Source organism: Contarinia nasturtii, unplaced genomic scaffold, assembly GCF_009176525.2.
Source record: "Contarinia nasturtii isolate CC-2019 unplaced genomic scaffold, AAFC_CNas_1.1 Cnas_scaffold_928, whole genome shotgun sequence".
Classification (NCBI taxonomy): Eukaryota; Metazoa; Arthropoda; class Insecta; order Diptera; family Cecidomyiidae; genus Contarinia; species Contarinia nasturtii.
Genome location: NW_022198275.1, coordinates 3,226,693 through 3,243,770, shown reverse-complemented (window position 1 = coordinate 3,243,770; position 17,078 = coordinate 3,226,693). Strand labels below are relative to the sequence as shown.

The window sequence follows — 17,078 nt, the reverse complement described above, 5'->3', positions numbered from 1 at the left end:
GTCGATTCTTTTGTCGTGCAAATACACAAGTGCAAATGCTATGGAAAAACTTGGAGATTGAAAGATTTCATTGACAATTGTTGTACGAGCAATATTCGATTTGGATTCCATCGATTCGTCGTAGCAAGGTCGAGTGGTGTGTATTAATGTGCACTTGTTATTCATATATATATTTAGATCGTTTGCGTGTACATTTTGTCGAACAATAATTAGTTAAAAATACATTTTTGGTGTCATTATATGGAATTGAATGGTCGATTTTCTGTGGAATTGTTATTCAGCGTAGAAAATTTGTTATGCAAATGCCGCACCATTCATTTTGCAACAATAACAAGATAAAACGAGAAAAGAATCACAATTGATTTGTGGCTCCATTTGACTTGTGCCAATGATACCGTCTAAATGCGGAATGTAATCAACGATTAAGTTATTTTATTTTCTAAAAATCATTGCCATTGCGATGGATAAGCAACAATTACACTAATATTTCAATTCAGAACATTAGTCGAAAATAGTTTCGAATTCAGTTTTTGATCCGTCACACTGAAAATTACGTTCTGATAAAATCACATCGAAATTATATGGCACGATAATAATAAATAGAAACTGGTATGATTTCTAGTATAAAAAAAAACAACAAAAACAATACATTGATTGAAAACAGCAGCGACTCGTGCACGAGCGTGATACGCAAGAATAAAATCTAGCAATTTTCCTCTTGCTTGGCGCAGATAACTTCGAATCGAACGATTTTATTGCCTTTTTGCACGTTAAATATAGCATGAATGATGTTTTTTTTCCTTCCTTATTGAAATATGTCAATCATTCGCTTTGATTGTTTATGTCAGAATATTTCATATGCTGTTATTTGAAACGATACATTTGACTAACGCCGATCAGTTTTTTATGAGCTTCAAACTTTTTTGCGCAGCTTTTTTTGCTGCTTTGGACAAAGTATTCCATGCATTAAAACGCTCATATATCTATAAACAAAGGTTTTTTTGTTTTAAATAACCCTCCAATTGACGTATATGTGGAAAAACACTAAAAAAAACCACTTCCACATAAGATACAACCGCCAAGTTTGAGCGCCAATTGAACAAATCGAAAGCCAAGCACCAGTCTATGTATTTCGGATGGATAGCCATCCGAGATATTTTAGAATATCTGGATATTCAACGCAACTGCACAGCGACAGAGCTGTATGCGTCGCAAATAGAATCTACGGTATGTCGCGATGTATATGTGTATCAAGTGCCGCACGTACACAGTCACACTGTGTCTGTATTTTACGTGTAGCGACATACCGTAGATTATATGTGCGACGCACACAGCTCTGGCTCTGTGCAGTTGCGTTAAATATCCAGATATTCTAAAATATCTCGGATGGATATCCATCCGAAATACATAGACTGCCAAACACAATAACATTAAATTAATGTGAATATTGTTTGCGTATGTGGCGGATAATGGCTTTAGAATAAAAAACAGTAACAAATAAAATGCATTTTATGCATTAAATAAAGCCATAATTCAATTTTATGACACATATCGTTGTTTTATTTTTTCAATACGGACGAACTTTGAACTCTTTGACAATTTGTGATTTTTTAAACATAATTTTGAATGTTTTTCTCTTCCATTCGAATCAATCGAACATTTTGGATTCAATAGATTATCTGTATCGAGTAGTGAATGTTTATACAATAAAATTGACTTTGGGTTGACCGCTACTGGATTTTTTTTTACATTAAAATTTGTGATGAAAACTTCTCGATGAGAGAAGTGCACATTCGTAAAAAATCAATTTTGGCAACTCATGGGAAAAAAATATCATTATCTTATGTTTGTTTCACTTAAATATTCTTTCTTTTTGAAAGCATTCCTTTGCATCATGCAATCACACACTTAGTAAACATGAATATAAAAGTTAAAACCACTTGCGTAAAATATTTACCTTTGCAATTGCCGGCAAGGAAATCATTAATAATAATATCTTTAACACACGCGCGCACAATGCGAAATATAATAAAATCCGAATGACGTCAATGGTGTTGTTTTTAATCCTGTTTTCGTGTTCGATTCCGCTTGATTGCAATCCATTTCTCAGCATTTTCCTTTCCATGCACGTTTGAATTGTCTTAGCCAAATGCACTTAACAGCATATTACGTCTGATAGAATCAGAACATTGAACTTTCGACCATGCTTTTACTTTTGTTTATATGGAAACATGATTCATGATTCTCAATGCAACTGCATCAAATATTGAATTGATGACTCGACTCGGCTTTTTATACGACCATTTTTTGTGACCTGATTTTTTTTCGATTTCGACACAGCCCAGGGCATACGATTGGAATGCAAAGAAACTTGCGTATAATTAACATTGAACGTGCTGGTCAGTAACGTTGACCATAGGACAAAAAACGAATGATTTTTTGTCGCTAGACATTCCGTGATGCACATGATATCCTTTAATGATGTCGCGTGCGCCGAATGAATATTGAATTGAGTTGAAATCGGACGTGAGATGAAATGCAATGAATAGACAATCGGTTCTCACTGCGCATTTTTGCAATTGATTAATAGTTGGTGTGCTATTTTGATTGCAACGTGCGATTTTCGAATGACTTCGAATCCTATAATTTGTATTCAAATCCAACAATTGAGCCGATCCATCTATTTTTATTTACAAATTTGCCTCAAATAAAAAAAGCTAATGAATAAAACAGAAAATAAAACATTTTACTTAACCTCAGCTCGATCCTTTTGTGCAAACAATTCATTTTCCATTGAACATATGGCACCCGCAATTAGATTTTAGACAGATATATACAGTTTTCTTGAAAATACTGACTTAAAAAAATTACGCGCTAAATAACATCTCAATTTTCGAGCATTATACAATAATTTAATTTTAAGCAAAAATGCTAGAGAGTGTTGTTGTGTGTCTCATTTTATTTTTCGAGGAAAGCAACGAGAAACATGGCTAGAGGTTCAAGTCAAAAATGTATTCGATCGCCATGAATTTTGGATCACAGCCATCGAATATTTAATATGAGCAACATATTCGACAGCATGATGTGAAAATGACTGGTTTGACTGGTGACCTTAACGAAAATTAACATCAATAGCGACTTTTTCTTTCGTCAATTATCTGCTTATTTTCAACTTTTTTTTGTATCGCCTTCCCTCATCTATAGCAACTGTTAATTCAAGCTCGCAAAGTAAATTATGCGTGAAACCATTAGTTGAACGACATATATGGAGAAATTCAGGAGTTTGTTGTCAACAAAAAACTGTTAACAAACGATGATACAGCTTAGTTTTTTCTATCGATTACATTAATGATGCGATGATAATTCATCGATTCATTTTTTGAAACACAAACGAGTCCACGTAATAAGTGAAAAATAAGTATTTTGATGGTGGCACGTGTGCAATTTCATATTACCATCGGCAGTGTGTGATAGATGATGCTTTAACTTAAAAATGTACACACAGTGAGATCATTCCTGTGGGAACCCCATTTCGCATTTAAACATTGTCGACAAATGTTATTTATTTTATTTTTCACTGGAAATCGATAAAAATGTTGATTTTGAAATAAACTCGTTGAACGGGTCAACATTTTCCGATATTTTCGATGCAACAATGAATGTTGTCGAAGTTGTCTTTTCCATTCACCTACATTTAACTTTGACATATTCTTTCAGCTGTTTTTCGACGTTTTTTATTGAAAAATGTCTATTGAACGCAAAGAAAAAAATAGTTTGAGAATTGCATTTTTGAGAACATCGTTGAAAAAACGTCATTTTTGTTATTTTTTTTATTTAAATGTGGTTTTGCTGTATTCAATTGAATGTTGCTCATATAAAAACAAATGACGGTGTACACGTCCATTTAACGTTAAAGAAAAGCGTCACGTTATTTTTTGTTAAAAAATTGTTGTCAAATAAAAAAAACACGTTGTAAATAATATTTTAAGAGCGTGACGGCTTAAAAATTATTTTAGAACAAAAATCAGTTGATTTGAGTGCTGTTGCATTGACATGTAGTCTATAGCGCTTGCTCCTTTCTGGTTTAACCAAAAGAGTGGAAGAATGACAAGGACAGCGTATGACGTTGAACGACGCTCACTGCGTTAGAAAAGAGCAAGCGCTATAGACTATATGTCAATGCAACAGCACTCAAATCAACTGATTTTTGTTCGAACAGAATTTTTAAACCGCCACGCTCCTAAAATATTATTTACATCGTGTGTTTTTTATTCGACAACAATTTTTTAACAAAAAATAACGTGACGCTTATCTTTAACGTTAAATGGACGTGTACACCGACATTTGTTTTTATATGAGTTGATGTTGATCATTGAGATGGGATGAGATGCATCACATGACAGCTCACAACTTTCTTTCATTTGGGAATACCTACTGAAGCACAGATTAATCCATCGTCCAGGTGATAAGGCTGAAATCCAAATGAGTTTTGAAAACTGACGGTCATTTCATCTGATGAGAAATAGATGAAAAAGGCGTTAAAATTTTTGCAAAATTCCAATATGTGAAGTTACTTTGTCAATAATTCTCATGCCTGTTGTTATAATTTTGGTTCCATTGGTCCAATGGCAATTAAAATCCAAATATATACGAAAACTGTCGTTTGCCCTTCAATTCGTGTATATCGTGGTGTCTTATTTACATATAATTTGATTGAATTTCGTGTTGTTTTCTTATCTCTGTTGTCTTAGTCGTCGATGTTGTTGTCGAATGAACTCCGTGTTCGTCTTTTTCCTCTCTCGTTTCGTTGCGTTTTATAATTTTTTTACTGTGTTTTTGTTTGGCTTCAGCTTTTATTTTCGTCAATATTGACGACGTTGAACTGCTCTTTTATATGGTTAAATTTTTGCAAGGCATGGATAAACGTCATCTGTTTTGGTTTGGATGTCGCCATTTATACATTTATTTTATGGTTGATGCTGTTCTGTATCAGTATTTTGTTCTAAAAATAGCCCCGACTCAATATCCAATCTAATTAACGACTAGAAAAAAAGGAAATGCCAGAACAACAAATAAAATTCCTTGAAATGTTGTTTTTTTTTTCTCGGACGTATCTCTTGATTTTGTGGAATTTTTGATTAAAATGTTAAAAACTCGTGCAGAGTTGCTATGAGTTCATTTTCACAACCAAGTAATTAGTTCAAATAAATGAGGAGCCTGTGCTTATCGCAACATGTAAACATCGTCTAGTACGAAACAGGTGCTATTAAATTTTAGAACCTTTGAACCTACACATATATATTTTTTTCTGTCTAAGATTCCAGTTTGTTGTTCAGAATTGTAGTCTTTTTGATGAAAAGCGATAGACACATTCATTGTCTATTCAAATACCAATTCTATGAAATGAGACCAATTATTATTTAATTAATTATCTCATTTCAATATGGCATGCGTTTCGCAAAGTGACTTGTAAATTGATTTTATTTTCATCCCGAATTCGTTAATAATTGGAGTTAATTGCCAACACCATTACCGCTAAAAAGCATCTTAGTTGGATAATTTATTTTATCTGATTTACCGGTCTTTGCTAATTACAGTAAAAAAGAAATGCCACTGTTGTTGATTAACATCAACAATGGAGAAGAAATATCGACATAGAATCAGTGCCTAAATGAATAAACACGCCATCATAATCACATTTAATCAACATTTGGTTGTTTTTTTGTTCCTTTCTTCTAAATATCTCAAGCACGACTTTATCGTAAAACTTTCAATGAATCAGTTCAATTTATGACGTGTTTTAAAGCGAGCAACAAGTATTATAGCTAGGTTTGATCACACATTTTAATTCGAATCGATTAAGTCATAATCACGCATTATATGTATATTTAAACAACATTTTGATTATTATTTGCATTTAATCAGCTGAAAAAAAAACCATTAACTTATTTGTGTAAAATTGAAATGATTTGACATAATATTTAAGGACGCAATTTTGAAAATGATACCAGTAATTAAAATCGAATTGAATGAATTTACTATTATCAAAATTGCATATTGCAAACGCACAAGTTTCGTGACATTTGATTTGAGTAAACGTCATTGACAACGTCACATCAAATCGAAAATGCACAACAAACTGATTTATTTCAATCCCTTGTGAAAAGAATGACTGACTGACTAAGTCAATTTTAATCACTTTTATTCGGTTAAAATTACCAATAGATGATTGAAATCGAATATACACCTAGTCGGTTGTGTTTCAGAGTTAACTAAAAGTGATTATAGTCAACATAGTTGACAAAAGTCAATTTCATATACTTATAGTTAACCGTATTTAACTATCATCACAATCGACATTTCTCAACTCAAGTTACATGAAGATGCATATAGTCACTTGTAGTTAACTTTAGCTGGCTGAAATATCAGCCATTTTTGTCCCAAATTAGTCAATTTATAGTCGTCTATGAAGTCGAAATATTTCCACAAGGGATTGAATTAATTATGAGCATCAACACATTTTTCTTCTTCCGTTTCTTTCTCGATCTTTCTACTTCTTTTCTTCATCTCTTCCTCTCTATTTTTTTCTCCCTCGGTATTTCTCTAACGCATTTTAGTCTATCCAAAAATTATCGTTAGTTTTAAATTAACGTAATTAATGAAATTCGAACTCTTGATCTATGCAAAAAAAAATCAATTTAAATTCACGATCAATTGAAGCAAGAGTCGATTGTTTCATTCAAGATTTATTTAATAAACTACTTGAGTCTTGATTTGATAAATTGTACTGTTTTGCTTACGTTTGTACATTCAATTTATAGCTGAGGTCGTCACCAATCAATATTCCCGTGGCATATGCATTATGAATGCCTTATCTGATTGTTTCCTTTCCAGTTTGCACAAAAATAGAAACGGCATGCATTTCGCTTTCTTATCAGCCAATAATCAGATTGTTAGTAAGCGATTTAATGAAAAGTTTCTCACTTGTGTAAATATTATGTATAATAATACCCAAGTATTTCCATGTGATTAGACAAAGTTCCGTTTCATTATTTCATTCATACGCGTGTGTGAACGAAACGAGACCAAAAAGCTGCAATTCAATTTAATTTTAAAATATACGTAAATCCATAATTGAAATAATGTTTTTCATCACAAGAATTCAAAATATGTGTTTGAAAATGAACAATAATGATGATGTGTACCCTAGTGTAACTTTATATAGGAAAAAAATGATGTGTACGTAAACCAATGGTTATTATTGTTAATTAATCCAATTATCCAACGTTTTTTATTTCATTGAATGTGGTCGCTTTTATTTAAAAAAAAACAATTCCGTCTAATATCAATTGAACTCAATTAATATGTAATATTGCCATTTGTCTAAATATAAACGAGCTGAAACAAACCGACTGGCTCGACGTGTGTCGAAGTCGAGATAAGCGTACCGGAATCGATTTTTAATGGAATACCATTATCCAAAGCACTCACGCTTTTTTTTTTCATCAATTTCAATGACAACGGAAGATATTTAAAATTATAATCGGTATTAAATTGATTACCATACTTCCAATAAAATGAAACTGTATGTCACCCGAGAAGAGAGTTATTCGATTTCAAGTGATGTGGGTGAGACAAAAACTGTAGAGCGAAAAAAAACGACTCTCAGAATTCATGATATGCATGTATTTTATCCACGTTTTCAATTTGATGTATTTGCAATAAAATGCAAAATAAAACACACATACATTCCGAATGTGGGTGCACAGTCTGTACCATGTACCATTTTGAAAATCAAATTATAGTATAATGAATGTGTTGAGATCGTGTGCGGTTTTTACATCACAAAAAAAAGCAATGACAAAACCGATGCATTAACCTTTCGATATTATCAAATTGTTAATTAAATTAAAATTCCCTAATCGTACACATGCACAAATTTGAACATTAGCAGACACCAAACGGGAATGTTTTCAGCTAAATGAATTTTAACGATAATTTAAGAGCTTTTACGCTGAAATAAAATACCAAAAAAAGAGAAACCATATCGTGCAATAATCTTGCCGTCGCAAGCGTCACCATCTTCATAAAACAAAAGTTCTTGGGGCAATGTGCTTTTAGCTTAATTAATGAAAATATTGCGTTTTAAACACGGGTGAATATAATTTGATTAAACCCCCTTTTTTGCAATGTCTTGAAAGCAAATGTGATACGGCGTCCATAAAAATGTCTATTTACGTTTATTTGGAAATTTAACAAAAGTTAAACATTTAATCCAACAGGCTGAACAAAATGTCGATAATTTCAATGAGTGAATCTTTGAACCGAAGCTAAAAAATAAATCTAAATCATTCCAAAATGATTGTGACATAGTTGCAGTTTTTGAAACGAGAGTCAATGACAATCAGTGAACATTTAAATTACCTAACCGAAAGGAGGATAATATCACGATAAAAAACACACACACACACGCACAAACGACAATACAAATATGAATCATAATAAGCTCATCGTGATAATTTTATACGTGATTAGTATATGTGACATACAAATTATAAATGGCCAAACAAATAATTCGACAGTGCAGGTGAAGCATTTGCAGCTGAAGCGTGGAATGCCCATAATAAAAAGTGGAAAACGTCGATTTCCAGCTCCGAGACAAGATGACGTTGTGTTTGAGTTATTTTTCGGCGTGTTTCTGCCCGAAGAGCCAATTGTAATTGGTTGTACGTACAAAGAGGCGATGCCAGCCATTGAATTGGCCATACAAAAACTACAACAGCCCGGTGGTTTATTCGAAAGATATTCAATTTGTGTTGAATATCGTGACACAAAACCATCATCACATCATGCCACTATTTCTGCTTTCGATCTATTCTCAAAGCAATCTCAAGGTTAATTTATTTTTTTGGGGATTTTTACTCGCCCACTTTCATTTCGTTGAAACACGTTTTCAATTCTACGAATTTGAATTACAGATGTCATTTTTGGACCGATGGAATCTTATTCTCTGGCTACAATTATTCGGTTTGCTGGATTTTTTGAAACTCCGGTTATTTCACCGGGCGGTTTTGCACAGGCTTTTACTTTAAAAGACACTTCGGTAATGAGATCAACACCATTTATTTGTTGCTATACACCTTTTTTGTGGCATGTTTGTTATTTATACATTTATTTCGTAATAAAATAGGGATTTCAAACATTAACCCGTTTGATCGGCAGTCCAGAGCATGCGGGTAGCGCGTTGAATGGCTTATTTCATCAATTTAATTGGCATCATATCTCGTGGATGTATCACAATCATGGCGAAACTACCGGACGCGGTAATTCAGATTGTTCGTTTATTTTGGGCGCCATTCAGAATAACTTTCCAAATACTGTCAGCGGACAAGTACAATTCGACGAGCTAAAAATGACGAGAGAACATTTTCGAGAGATGTTATCCGATTTTAAAACAAAATCAAGAAGTGAGTCCAGAATTAACGCGTTTGATATACAAAAAAATATTTTTTGGATATTATTGGGGATAAAACACTTTTTTATCAGATTAAAGCTAGATAAATTCACTAAAATACAGATAATAGACATTTGGTGTTAACTCCATTTAATTATACGTAATAAGAATGTGAATTTGAAATAAAATTGTAGCGCTTAAAAATTCATGATCACGACAGTTCTAGAGCTCAATCAATGGATCAATGCAATTTTTCATTTGTTTAATACATTTTTTTCTTATATTTCATCCATGTCCATTTTAGTTGTTATGATGTGTGCAAGCCCTGGTACGATTCGCGAAATTATGTTGGCTGCTGATGACTTGAATATGATTGACAGTGGAGAATATGTATTCTTTAACATTGAATTGTACAGCGGGTAAGAACTTTTCCATTCTCTTCAAAGTTATGTGAACATTCCAACTTATTCGAAAGTTTCGAATCAAAAGAAAGTGCTTTTTATTAAAAGTGGTGCTAAATTGAATTTATAAACACCTAAACAGTAAACCGGTAACAAATACGCAGCCATGGTATAATGCATCCGATACCGACGAGAATAATTTACGCGCAAAGAAAGCGTACACAGCTCTATTGACTGTGGTTGGAAAACAGACATTTGACGATGAATACATGCAATTTTCGCAACAATTAAAAGAATTGGCAGCATCAAATTATAATTTTACATTTCCGGAAAATCAAACGGTCTCAACATTTGTGACAGCTTTTTACGATGCAGTATTTTTGTATGCATATGCATTAAACGACAGTATTAAAATGGATCCACAGGCTCTTTATAAACCTATAAATGGTACTCATCTGGCGCATTTGATGTGGAATCGAAGTTTCAATGGCATCACTGGCAAAGTACGTAATTACACTAAAAATGAAGTCAAACCATCGTCCATCGAATTAGAGTGCTAATATTATCTCCAATTTTAGGTTATTATTGATAAAAACGGCGATCGGATCTCAGATTATTCTTTGCTTGATATGGATCCTGAAACGGGCTATTTTCACGTTGTTGCCAACTACTTCAATCACAGCGGTTTAGAGTATGTGGAAGGCAGGAAAATTCATTGGGCTGGAGGACGCACCGACCCTCCGCCCGATAAGCCCAAATGCGGTTTTGACAACTCATTGTGTCCCGGTATGTTTTCAAAGAAACATTTTAGCTTTTGTGTTTTTAAGACTCACGAGCCATTTTTTTGAAATAGCTTTACCCGGTTACGCTATTCTCTCATTTGTTTTGGGCATGGCAATGGCTGTCATGGCAATTATTTCCTTTTTTGGATATCGCCACTACAAATTGGAGGCCGAAATCTATTCTATGGCTTGGAAAGTTTCGTGGAATGATGTGCTTCCGTGTAATCAACTCAATAGACAGCGAGGCAGTGTCTATTCATTAGCCAAACGAGGAAGTCAACTTGTAAGCATTGCGTAAACATTTGATTATTTCAATCGTTTTTTAATGAAAATTCCTGTGTTTGTTTCACTCAGACTGTTTACTCAGAAGAATTGGGTTCACTTGCCGGTGATAAACAACTATTCATCCCATCTGGCTTCTACAAGGGCTGCAAAGTGGCTATCAAACGGATCAACGAAAAAAATATTCATTTAAATCGAGCACAAATGCTTGAACTCAAGAAGGTCAGTCTGCATTGCTTAATGAACGTATGTGATTTTTGATGAGGACTTTTTTGTTTTTCTTGATTTTGTTTATTCATTTTTATTCAATGTCACACATTTATTTGCCTTTGCGTCATTAACATTTTCATTTCGTAAATACAGATGAAAGATATTCATCATGAGCATTTGGTGAAATTTTATGGTGCTTGCGTTGACCCACCGAATTGTTGCATTTTAACCGAATACTGTCCAAAAGGATCTCTACAGGACATTTTGGAAAATGATCAAATCAAATTGGATTGGATGTTCAAAATATCACTTATGCATGACATCGTACGAGTGAGTAAAAACAAAACAATTCTTCCATACGATTGGACATATCATATAAAATTGTATTCCTCTTGCTTGATAATAGGGAATGCACTATTTGCATTCAACCGACATTCGTTCACACGGCAATTTAAAGTCCTCTAACTGTGTAGTTGATTCTCGGTTTGTGTTAAAAATTGCCGATTTTGGATTGCATAGCTTACGAAAATCAAATAACGACGAAGACTCGGAGTATTCAGACAGTTATGCACACTGGAGATCGCTATTGTGGACGGCTCCAGAGCTACTTCGAATGAAAGATCCGCCGGTTGAGGGCACACAAAAAGCCGATGTTTACTCGTTTGGTATCATTGTAAATGAGATTGCCACACGCCAGGGACCTTTTTACACAGGCAATAGCTACATCACACCGAAAGGTCAGTACAAACCCCCTTGACTCAAACGAATTCAATTAAAAGTACATATATATTTCTTACAGAAATAATTGAACGTGTAAAACGAACGGCACACGGTGCACCATTTCGGCCGACAATAAACGATCAAACATTCGATGACTTAAATAATATCATGACAAAATGCTGGAAAGAGGACCCAACTGAACGACCCGATTTTAGTATTTTAAAGACAACCATACGCAAAGTCAATAAGTAAGTGATGTGAATTTTTCTAACTAACCACATCCAATAACATCTAATTTTAAGATTTTAATTTTTGTTTTTTTATGATTTTCTTTATGTTTGTTTGTTTCTTTGTTGTTGCCATCACCATTTTTTAGAGAAAACGAAACGGGAAATATAGTGGATAATTTATTAAAACGTATGGAACAATATGCAAATAATTTAGAAGGTTTAGTGGAAGAGAGGACGCAAGACTATTTAGAAGAGAAGCGAAAATGTGAAGAATTATTGTATCAATTGTTGCCAAAATCGGTGGCAGCCCAACTCATTTTGGGAAAACCGGTCATTGCTGAAGTGTTTGAACAAGTTACAATTTATTTTAGCGATGTTGTCGGTTTCACACAACTTTCAGCGGCCAGCACTCCGATGCAAGTCGTTGATTTACTTAATGATCTGTATACGTGTTTCGATTCAATCATCGAAAATTTTGATGTTTACAAAGTAAGTGCACGAAAATATCATCAAAACAAGCGAAATGTTTCATTTAATTTTCGAAAAATAATGAAATCCAAATTGGTTTCTATTTATAGGTCGAAACAATTGGTGATGCATATATGATGGTAAGTAAAAATTATCTAAATGAACCATAAAATGCATTTGCAATGTATAAATTTGCAATTTCTTTTCGTCTGTATGTAGGTATCTGGTTTACCACAACGAAATGGTGATAAGCATGCACGAGAAATTGCTCGAACTGCGATTGCTCTACTTAATAATGTATATAAATTCAAAATTCGACATCGCTCGAACGAACAACTAAAGTTACGAATTGGAATTCACTCGGGTGAGTCACAATCTTAATTTAATGCATAAAATCATCGAAAAAAAAACTAAAATTAAATATTCACATCACTCAGTTATAACTGGTAAGACAAAGTGACACATTTGCTTTGTTTTAATGTGGGGCGCATACTTTGCACAGTTGAATGTTACTTAATATTGAAATAGATCAAAATAAATTCCAATACAATATAATTATTCTCATTTTCGTCGAATAGGTCCATGTGTGGCAGGTGTTGTAGGTTTAAAAATGCCACGATACTGTTTGTTTGGTGATACGGTGAATACGGCAAGCCGAATGGAATCGAATGGTGAACCGTTAAAGATTCACATAAGTCAAAGTACAAAAACAATTTTGGATAAATTTGGAACATTTGACATTGCCGAACGTGGTTTGGTCGAGATGAAAGGAAAGGGTAAATTGCGCACCTATTGGCTACAGGGTGAACAACATTCTGAACTATACACAAGCACATTGAACAATGCGATAGCTCCGGCCGTCACACCAAATTATGACAAAACCAAGGACAAAGATCCATTGACAATGCTACGCACCGGCATTATGCGAAGTCGATCGAATTCATTGATTCCACCAAATGATCTTAAAAGTCGTTCAAATTCTTTAGTTTTATTAACACCATCATCACCATCAAATACGGACAAAACAAATCAAAATGCATCGATCGCAAATGCCACCAACTGCGGCTCAGTCGGCAACACCGTTGCATTTGTCAACGCATTAACCAATAACAATCAATCAATTTTGAATAATTTAGTAAAAACAAATAATTTGAAGAATTGTAATCTATCAAATAGTAGCAATAAGCTGAAAATTAACAATAATGTTTGTGTAGAAGACAACGGACGAAGTGTGACAATACCATTGTTGGCAAGCAGTAAATCATAGCAAGAGGACAGTGGTCGTCAACAGGAGCATAAAATGTAGGTGAATCGAACATGAAAATACTTTCGTTCGATTACAAATTCCACCTAATCTCAAGTGACAGACGACCAATTAGAAATATATTTATACGCAGCAACAGCACTCTTCCGCTTCTAACACACACATACATGAACACAAACTTGATGAACTGTGAAACATTTCTGGCATAGTATTATTAAAAACAACAACAATTCAAATATATATATCCACACACTTAATCCAAATTCGAGAGACTGTATTCAACGATATATAGAATTATAGATGTGTCCAATACATCAATATATAAATATATATAGGTCTCAACCTACAAGACTCTCCCCTACATATATATTGATGTTAGACGTTATGATAAAATAAAACATATAAAAGTAAGTATGTTGAATGGAAAAGTATGAAGATGATGTTATAGACTTAGAAGATCAAACTCATGGTTATTGTTATTCTGATATGGCCTAGGCAATTAACTTATATACCCACAAAAAATATGCTATATTTTCTCATTTTTGACGTAGAAAAAAAAGTTAAACATTTGCTTCGTAGATTCTTTACCTTTTTTTATTTATGACAACAACATACGTAGTCAAATTTAAGGAATTTCACTGAACTGTACATATTTTGAATGTTAAATCTAGCTTATACTGAATAAAGAAGAAGAAATATATTTGAAATTCTCAAAACATGAAGTTTGCACTATTTTTTTCTCAGAACGTCAGCCAATTCCATTAGAAATGACGTACGATGAATAAAAGAAGCAGTAAAAATGAAGCACATTTCAAAGTTAGATTTGACGGTTTGTATTATGTCCAATCAAGATGCAAATTTTTTATTCACGTCATCAATAATAGTTTGATTCTGATTGTGATTCTCTTTTGCTTATACAAATATATATCCTTGATTTATGTATATGGCATGTCGGCTGCACAAAAGCGCACACTAATAACAACGCAACAACGTAGAGCCATTGATGAACATAGAGTGAAAAAAGGTCAAAAAGTCGAACGGCATAGTCTGCCTTTTAAGATATTTTTGATGAATTTTTTATTAAAAATAATAAAGGTGACTGCGAATAAAACTGGGAATCGTGAAAACGCTACATAGATTGTAATTAAGTTTTTCGGACCTCTTTGATGCTCACTTATGTTGAAAGTTCACTTGCAAATTTCCAGCCTAATTTTCACCGACTCAATTCTACTATATTCGATAGGAACCTTCTCATATTCTACATGCAACGTTCGTCTGCTACATTTTATTTCGGATTCAAAAACTATTTTCGTCAAAATCAAGAAGATGGCGCCATTCCAGTTTGACATTTGCAAAGGTTTGCTTTTAAAGTGTTTTATTTTGATACTGAGTAAAGATTCATTATTCCATTTTTTAATAAATCAAAACATTGAAAAATCAAAAAAATTGTGTTTTTTATTTATAAAATTCTCAAAAATTATTTTGATTATGCTTTAAAACATACTGTTTTTTTATCTTAAATAATTTACACACCTTTCCTTATACGAATAAAACTACTGAATCTCTTCAAAATTTCAGTCTTTGATTGAACTTAAGCAATCGATCACCTTTAATCATTTACAAATCCTAAATTTACGATGATACCTGAATGTGTGGTTTTTTTGTTTTTTTATACGCGACAATTGGTCGCTTAAAACCATCTGCGGAATGTTCTTTTGGTAACTTGATCGAGTAACTGCTGTCGAAACCGATTTCATTGCTTAATAAATAATCGTGGAAATGCTTTGGAGGGAGTTGAATACTTTTGTAATGTGCATTGATTTCAGGTGTGAGATTCTTTCGTCTTTTGTAACTCTTCCAGTCTTGAGCTTCCAAAATCAATGTTCCATCTTCCTTCAATTGGCGATACATTCGTTTGAAAGCTCGCTTCAACCCATCGTCGCCAAAATTCAAATGAATCCATTTGGTAACCGATAAACACATGATGACATCATAACGCGGTTCCTCCAATTCCAATAGACCATCATCCTGTAGTACATAGTTACATTGCTTGAATGCAATATTATTTGGAAAGTTCACTTGTTTGATGACATTCTTGTCGTTGTTGTTAACAATCGCCTGAGTTTCATACAGCACACTTCGTCGCGCTTTTGCAATTAAATTTGCGTCAATGTCCATGCCAGTGATGAAATTGATGGAAAAACGTTTGGCCAGAGCGATAGTCAGCGAACCGTCATTGCAGCCGATGTCCAAAACATCTTTGCCATTGAATATCTCATCGTATTGGCTAAGAGCAATTAAACGCACATCTTCGACATTTTTCTCGCATCGATATCCATAATATCGATTATAATTGCCGTAAATAAATTTATTTTTGGTTTTTACTGCAGTACCTTGATTATGACCATTTGACAAAATTTTTGGCACTTCCAGTCGTAACTTTTTCGATGGACTATTGTTTGGCTGAACATTTGAAGCACGTTTTTTCGGTGATTGTTTTGGATTTGTGTTTTTAATATTGGCATCTTCTTGTGTTGAAGGCTTGGTGCTTGTATTATTTTCGGCCATTTTTGGTTCTAATGATGAATGAAAAAAAAAAAATAAAAAAAACAGATGATGAGAATATGTTAAATTGAAAAAGTTTATATGAAAACGTTTAACCCGGTAGAAACTAACCTAAAACGGCGGGAAATCGAAGTCACCCAAAATATATCCAATGAATTTCAATGTTGCAGCTGATAAAAATGTAATCGGAAAATACACGAACTCGCAGTTTACTTTTAATATTTGCAAAAATCAACGTAATTATTTTTTAATACTGCATACGATTTTAATCGATGCAAAGCAACAATTCCAATAACAAATGTTTTGATGTTGTCGATGTTGACATTTGTGGTTTTGTGTGTGACAGCACGAGCACATTGACACATCATGCATTGATTGCATTAATTTTCGTTAGATGGCCCTCGCAATGCCCGTAGAATGTTTCATCTGTACACATTTGTGCATTCAGTCTGCATTGAGAAGAATGCGCGCCATTTTGTTTTTCCAAATACATAGAAAAATTGATTTGGTTCTTTCGGTGACCCAGTGGTGTGATTGTATTGTATGAATGAACTCGATTTGATAGTATTGTGTACAATAGCTCACACGCACACAAATGTGCCGAATAAAAACAAAACGAACACAAAACTGACTTTATCAAACTAAGCAGCACCATACATACATCGTGTACACTTAGAATGTTTCGAATTTCTATTGCAATAC

At 33.5% G+C, this 17,078-nt stretch overlaps 2 protein-coding genes across 5 annotated transcripts in view; one reads left to right on the top strand and one right to left on the bottom strand.

Moving 5' to 3' along the window:
* Nucleotides 1-14,477, top strand: part of LOC116342815 (atrial natriuretic peptide receptor 1-like) — a 49,213-nt gene extending 34,736 nt beyond the window's left edge. For 2 of the 4 annotated variants that reach the window (XM_031770576.1, XM_031770577.1), the window contains exons 2-16: nucleotides 8,283-8,894; nucleotides 8,979-9,103; nucleotides 9,191-9,467; nucleotides 9,759-9,873; nucleotides 9,998-10,358; nucleotides 10,434-10,641; nucleotides 10,709-10,920; nucleotides 10,992-11,141; nucleotides 11,283-11,459; nucleotides 11,536-11,866; nucleotides 11,929-12,097; nucleotides 12,226-12,568; nucleotides 12,658-12,687; nucleotides 12,767-12,911; nucleotides 13,126-14,476. In XM_031770576.1, the coding sequence (XP_031626436.1) occupies nucleotides 8,492-8,894; nucleotides 8,979-9,103; nucleotides 9,191-9,467; nucleotides 9,759-9,873; nucleotides 9,998-10,358; nucleotides 10,434-10,641; nucleotides 10,709-10,920; nucleotides 10,992-11,141; nucleotides 11,283-11,459; nucleotides 11,536-11,866; nucleotides 11,929-12,097; nucleotides 12,226-12,568; nucleotides 12,658-12,687; nucleotides 12,767-12,911; nucleotides 13,126-13,814 (3,735 nt within the window). In that variant the 5' untranslated portion in view covers nucleotides 8,283-8,491 and the 3' untranslated portion in view covers nucleotides 13,815-14,476. Of the gene's footprint in view, nucleotides 1-8,282; nucleotides 8,895-8,978; nucleotides 9,104-9,190; nucleotides 9,468-9,758; nucleotides 9,874-9,997; nucleotides 10,359-10,433; nucleotides 10,642-10,708; nucleotides 10,921-10,991; nucleotides 11,142-11,282; nucleotides 11,460-11,535; nucleotides 11,867-11,928; nucleotides 12,098-12,225; nucleotides 12,569-12,657; nucleotides 12,688-12,766; nucleotides 12,912-13,125 lie in introns of all 4 variants that reach the window. The other 2 variants (XM_031770574.1, XM_031770575.1) reach the window with 1 other exon arrangement.
* Nucleotides 14,478-15,344: 867 nt separating this feature from the next.
* LOC116343115 (probable RNA methyltransferase CG1239) lies at nucleotides 15,345-17,047 on the bottom strand. The gene is made up of 2 exons (XM_031771020.1): nucleotides 16,488-17,047; nucleotides 15,345-16,387 (listed from the first exon to the last, which is right to left on the bottom strand). The coding sequence occupies exon 2, from the start codon at nucleotides 16,377-16,379 to the stop codon at nucleotides 15,444-15,446; it is 936 nt and encodes a 311-aa protein (XP_031626880.1). The 5' UTR covers nucleotides 16,380-16,387; nucleotides 16,488-17,047; the 3' UTR covers nucleotides 15,345-15,443.
* Between the last annotated feature and the right edge of the window lie 31 nt (nucleotides 17,048-17,078).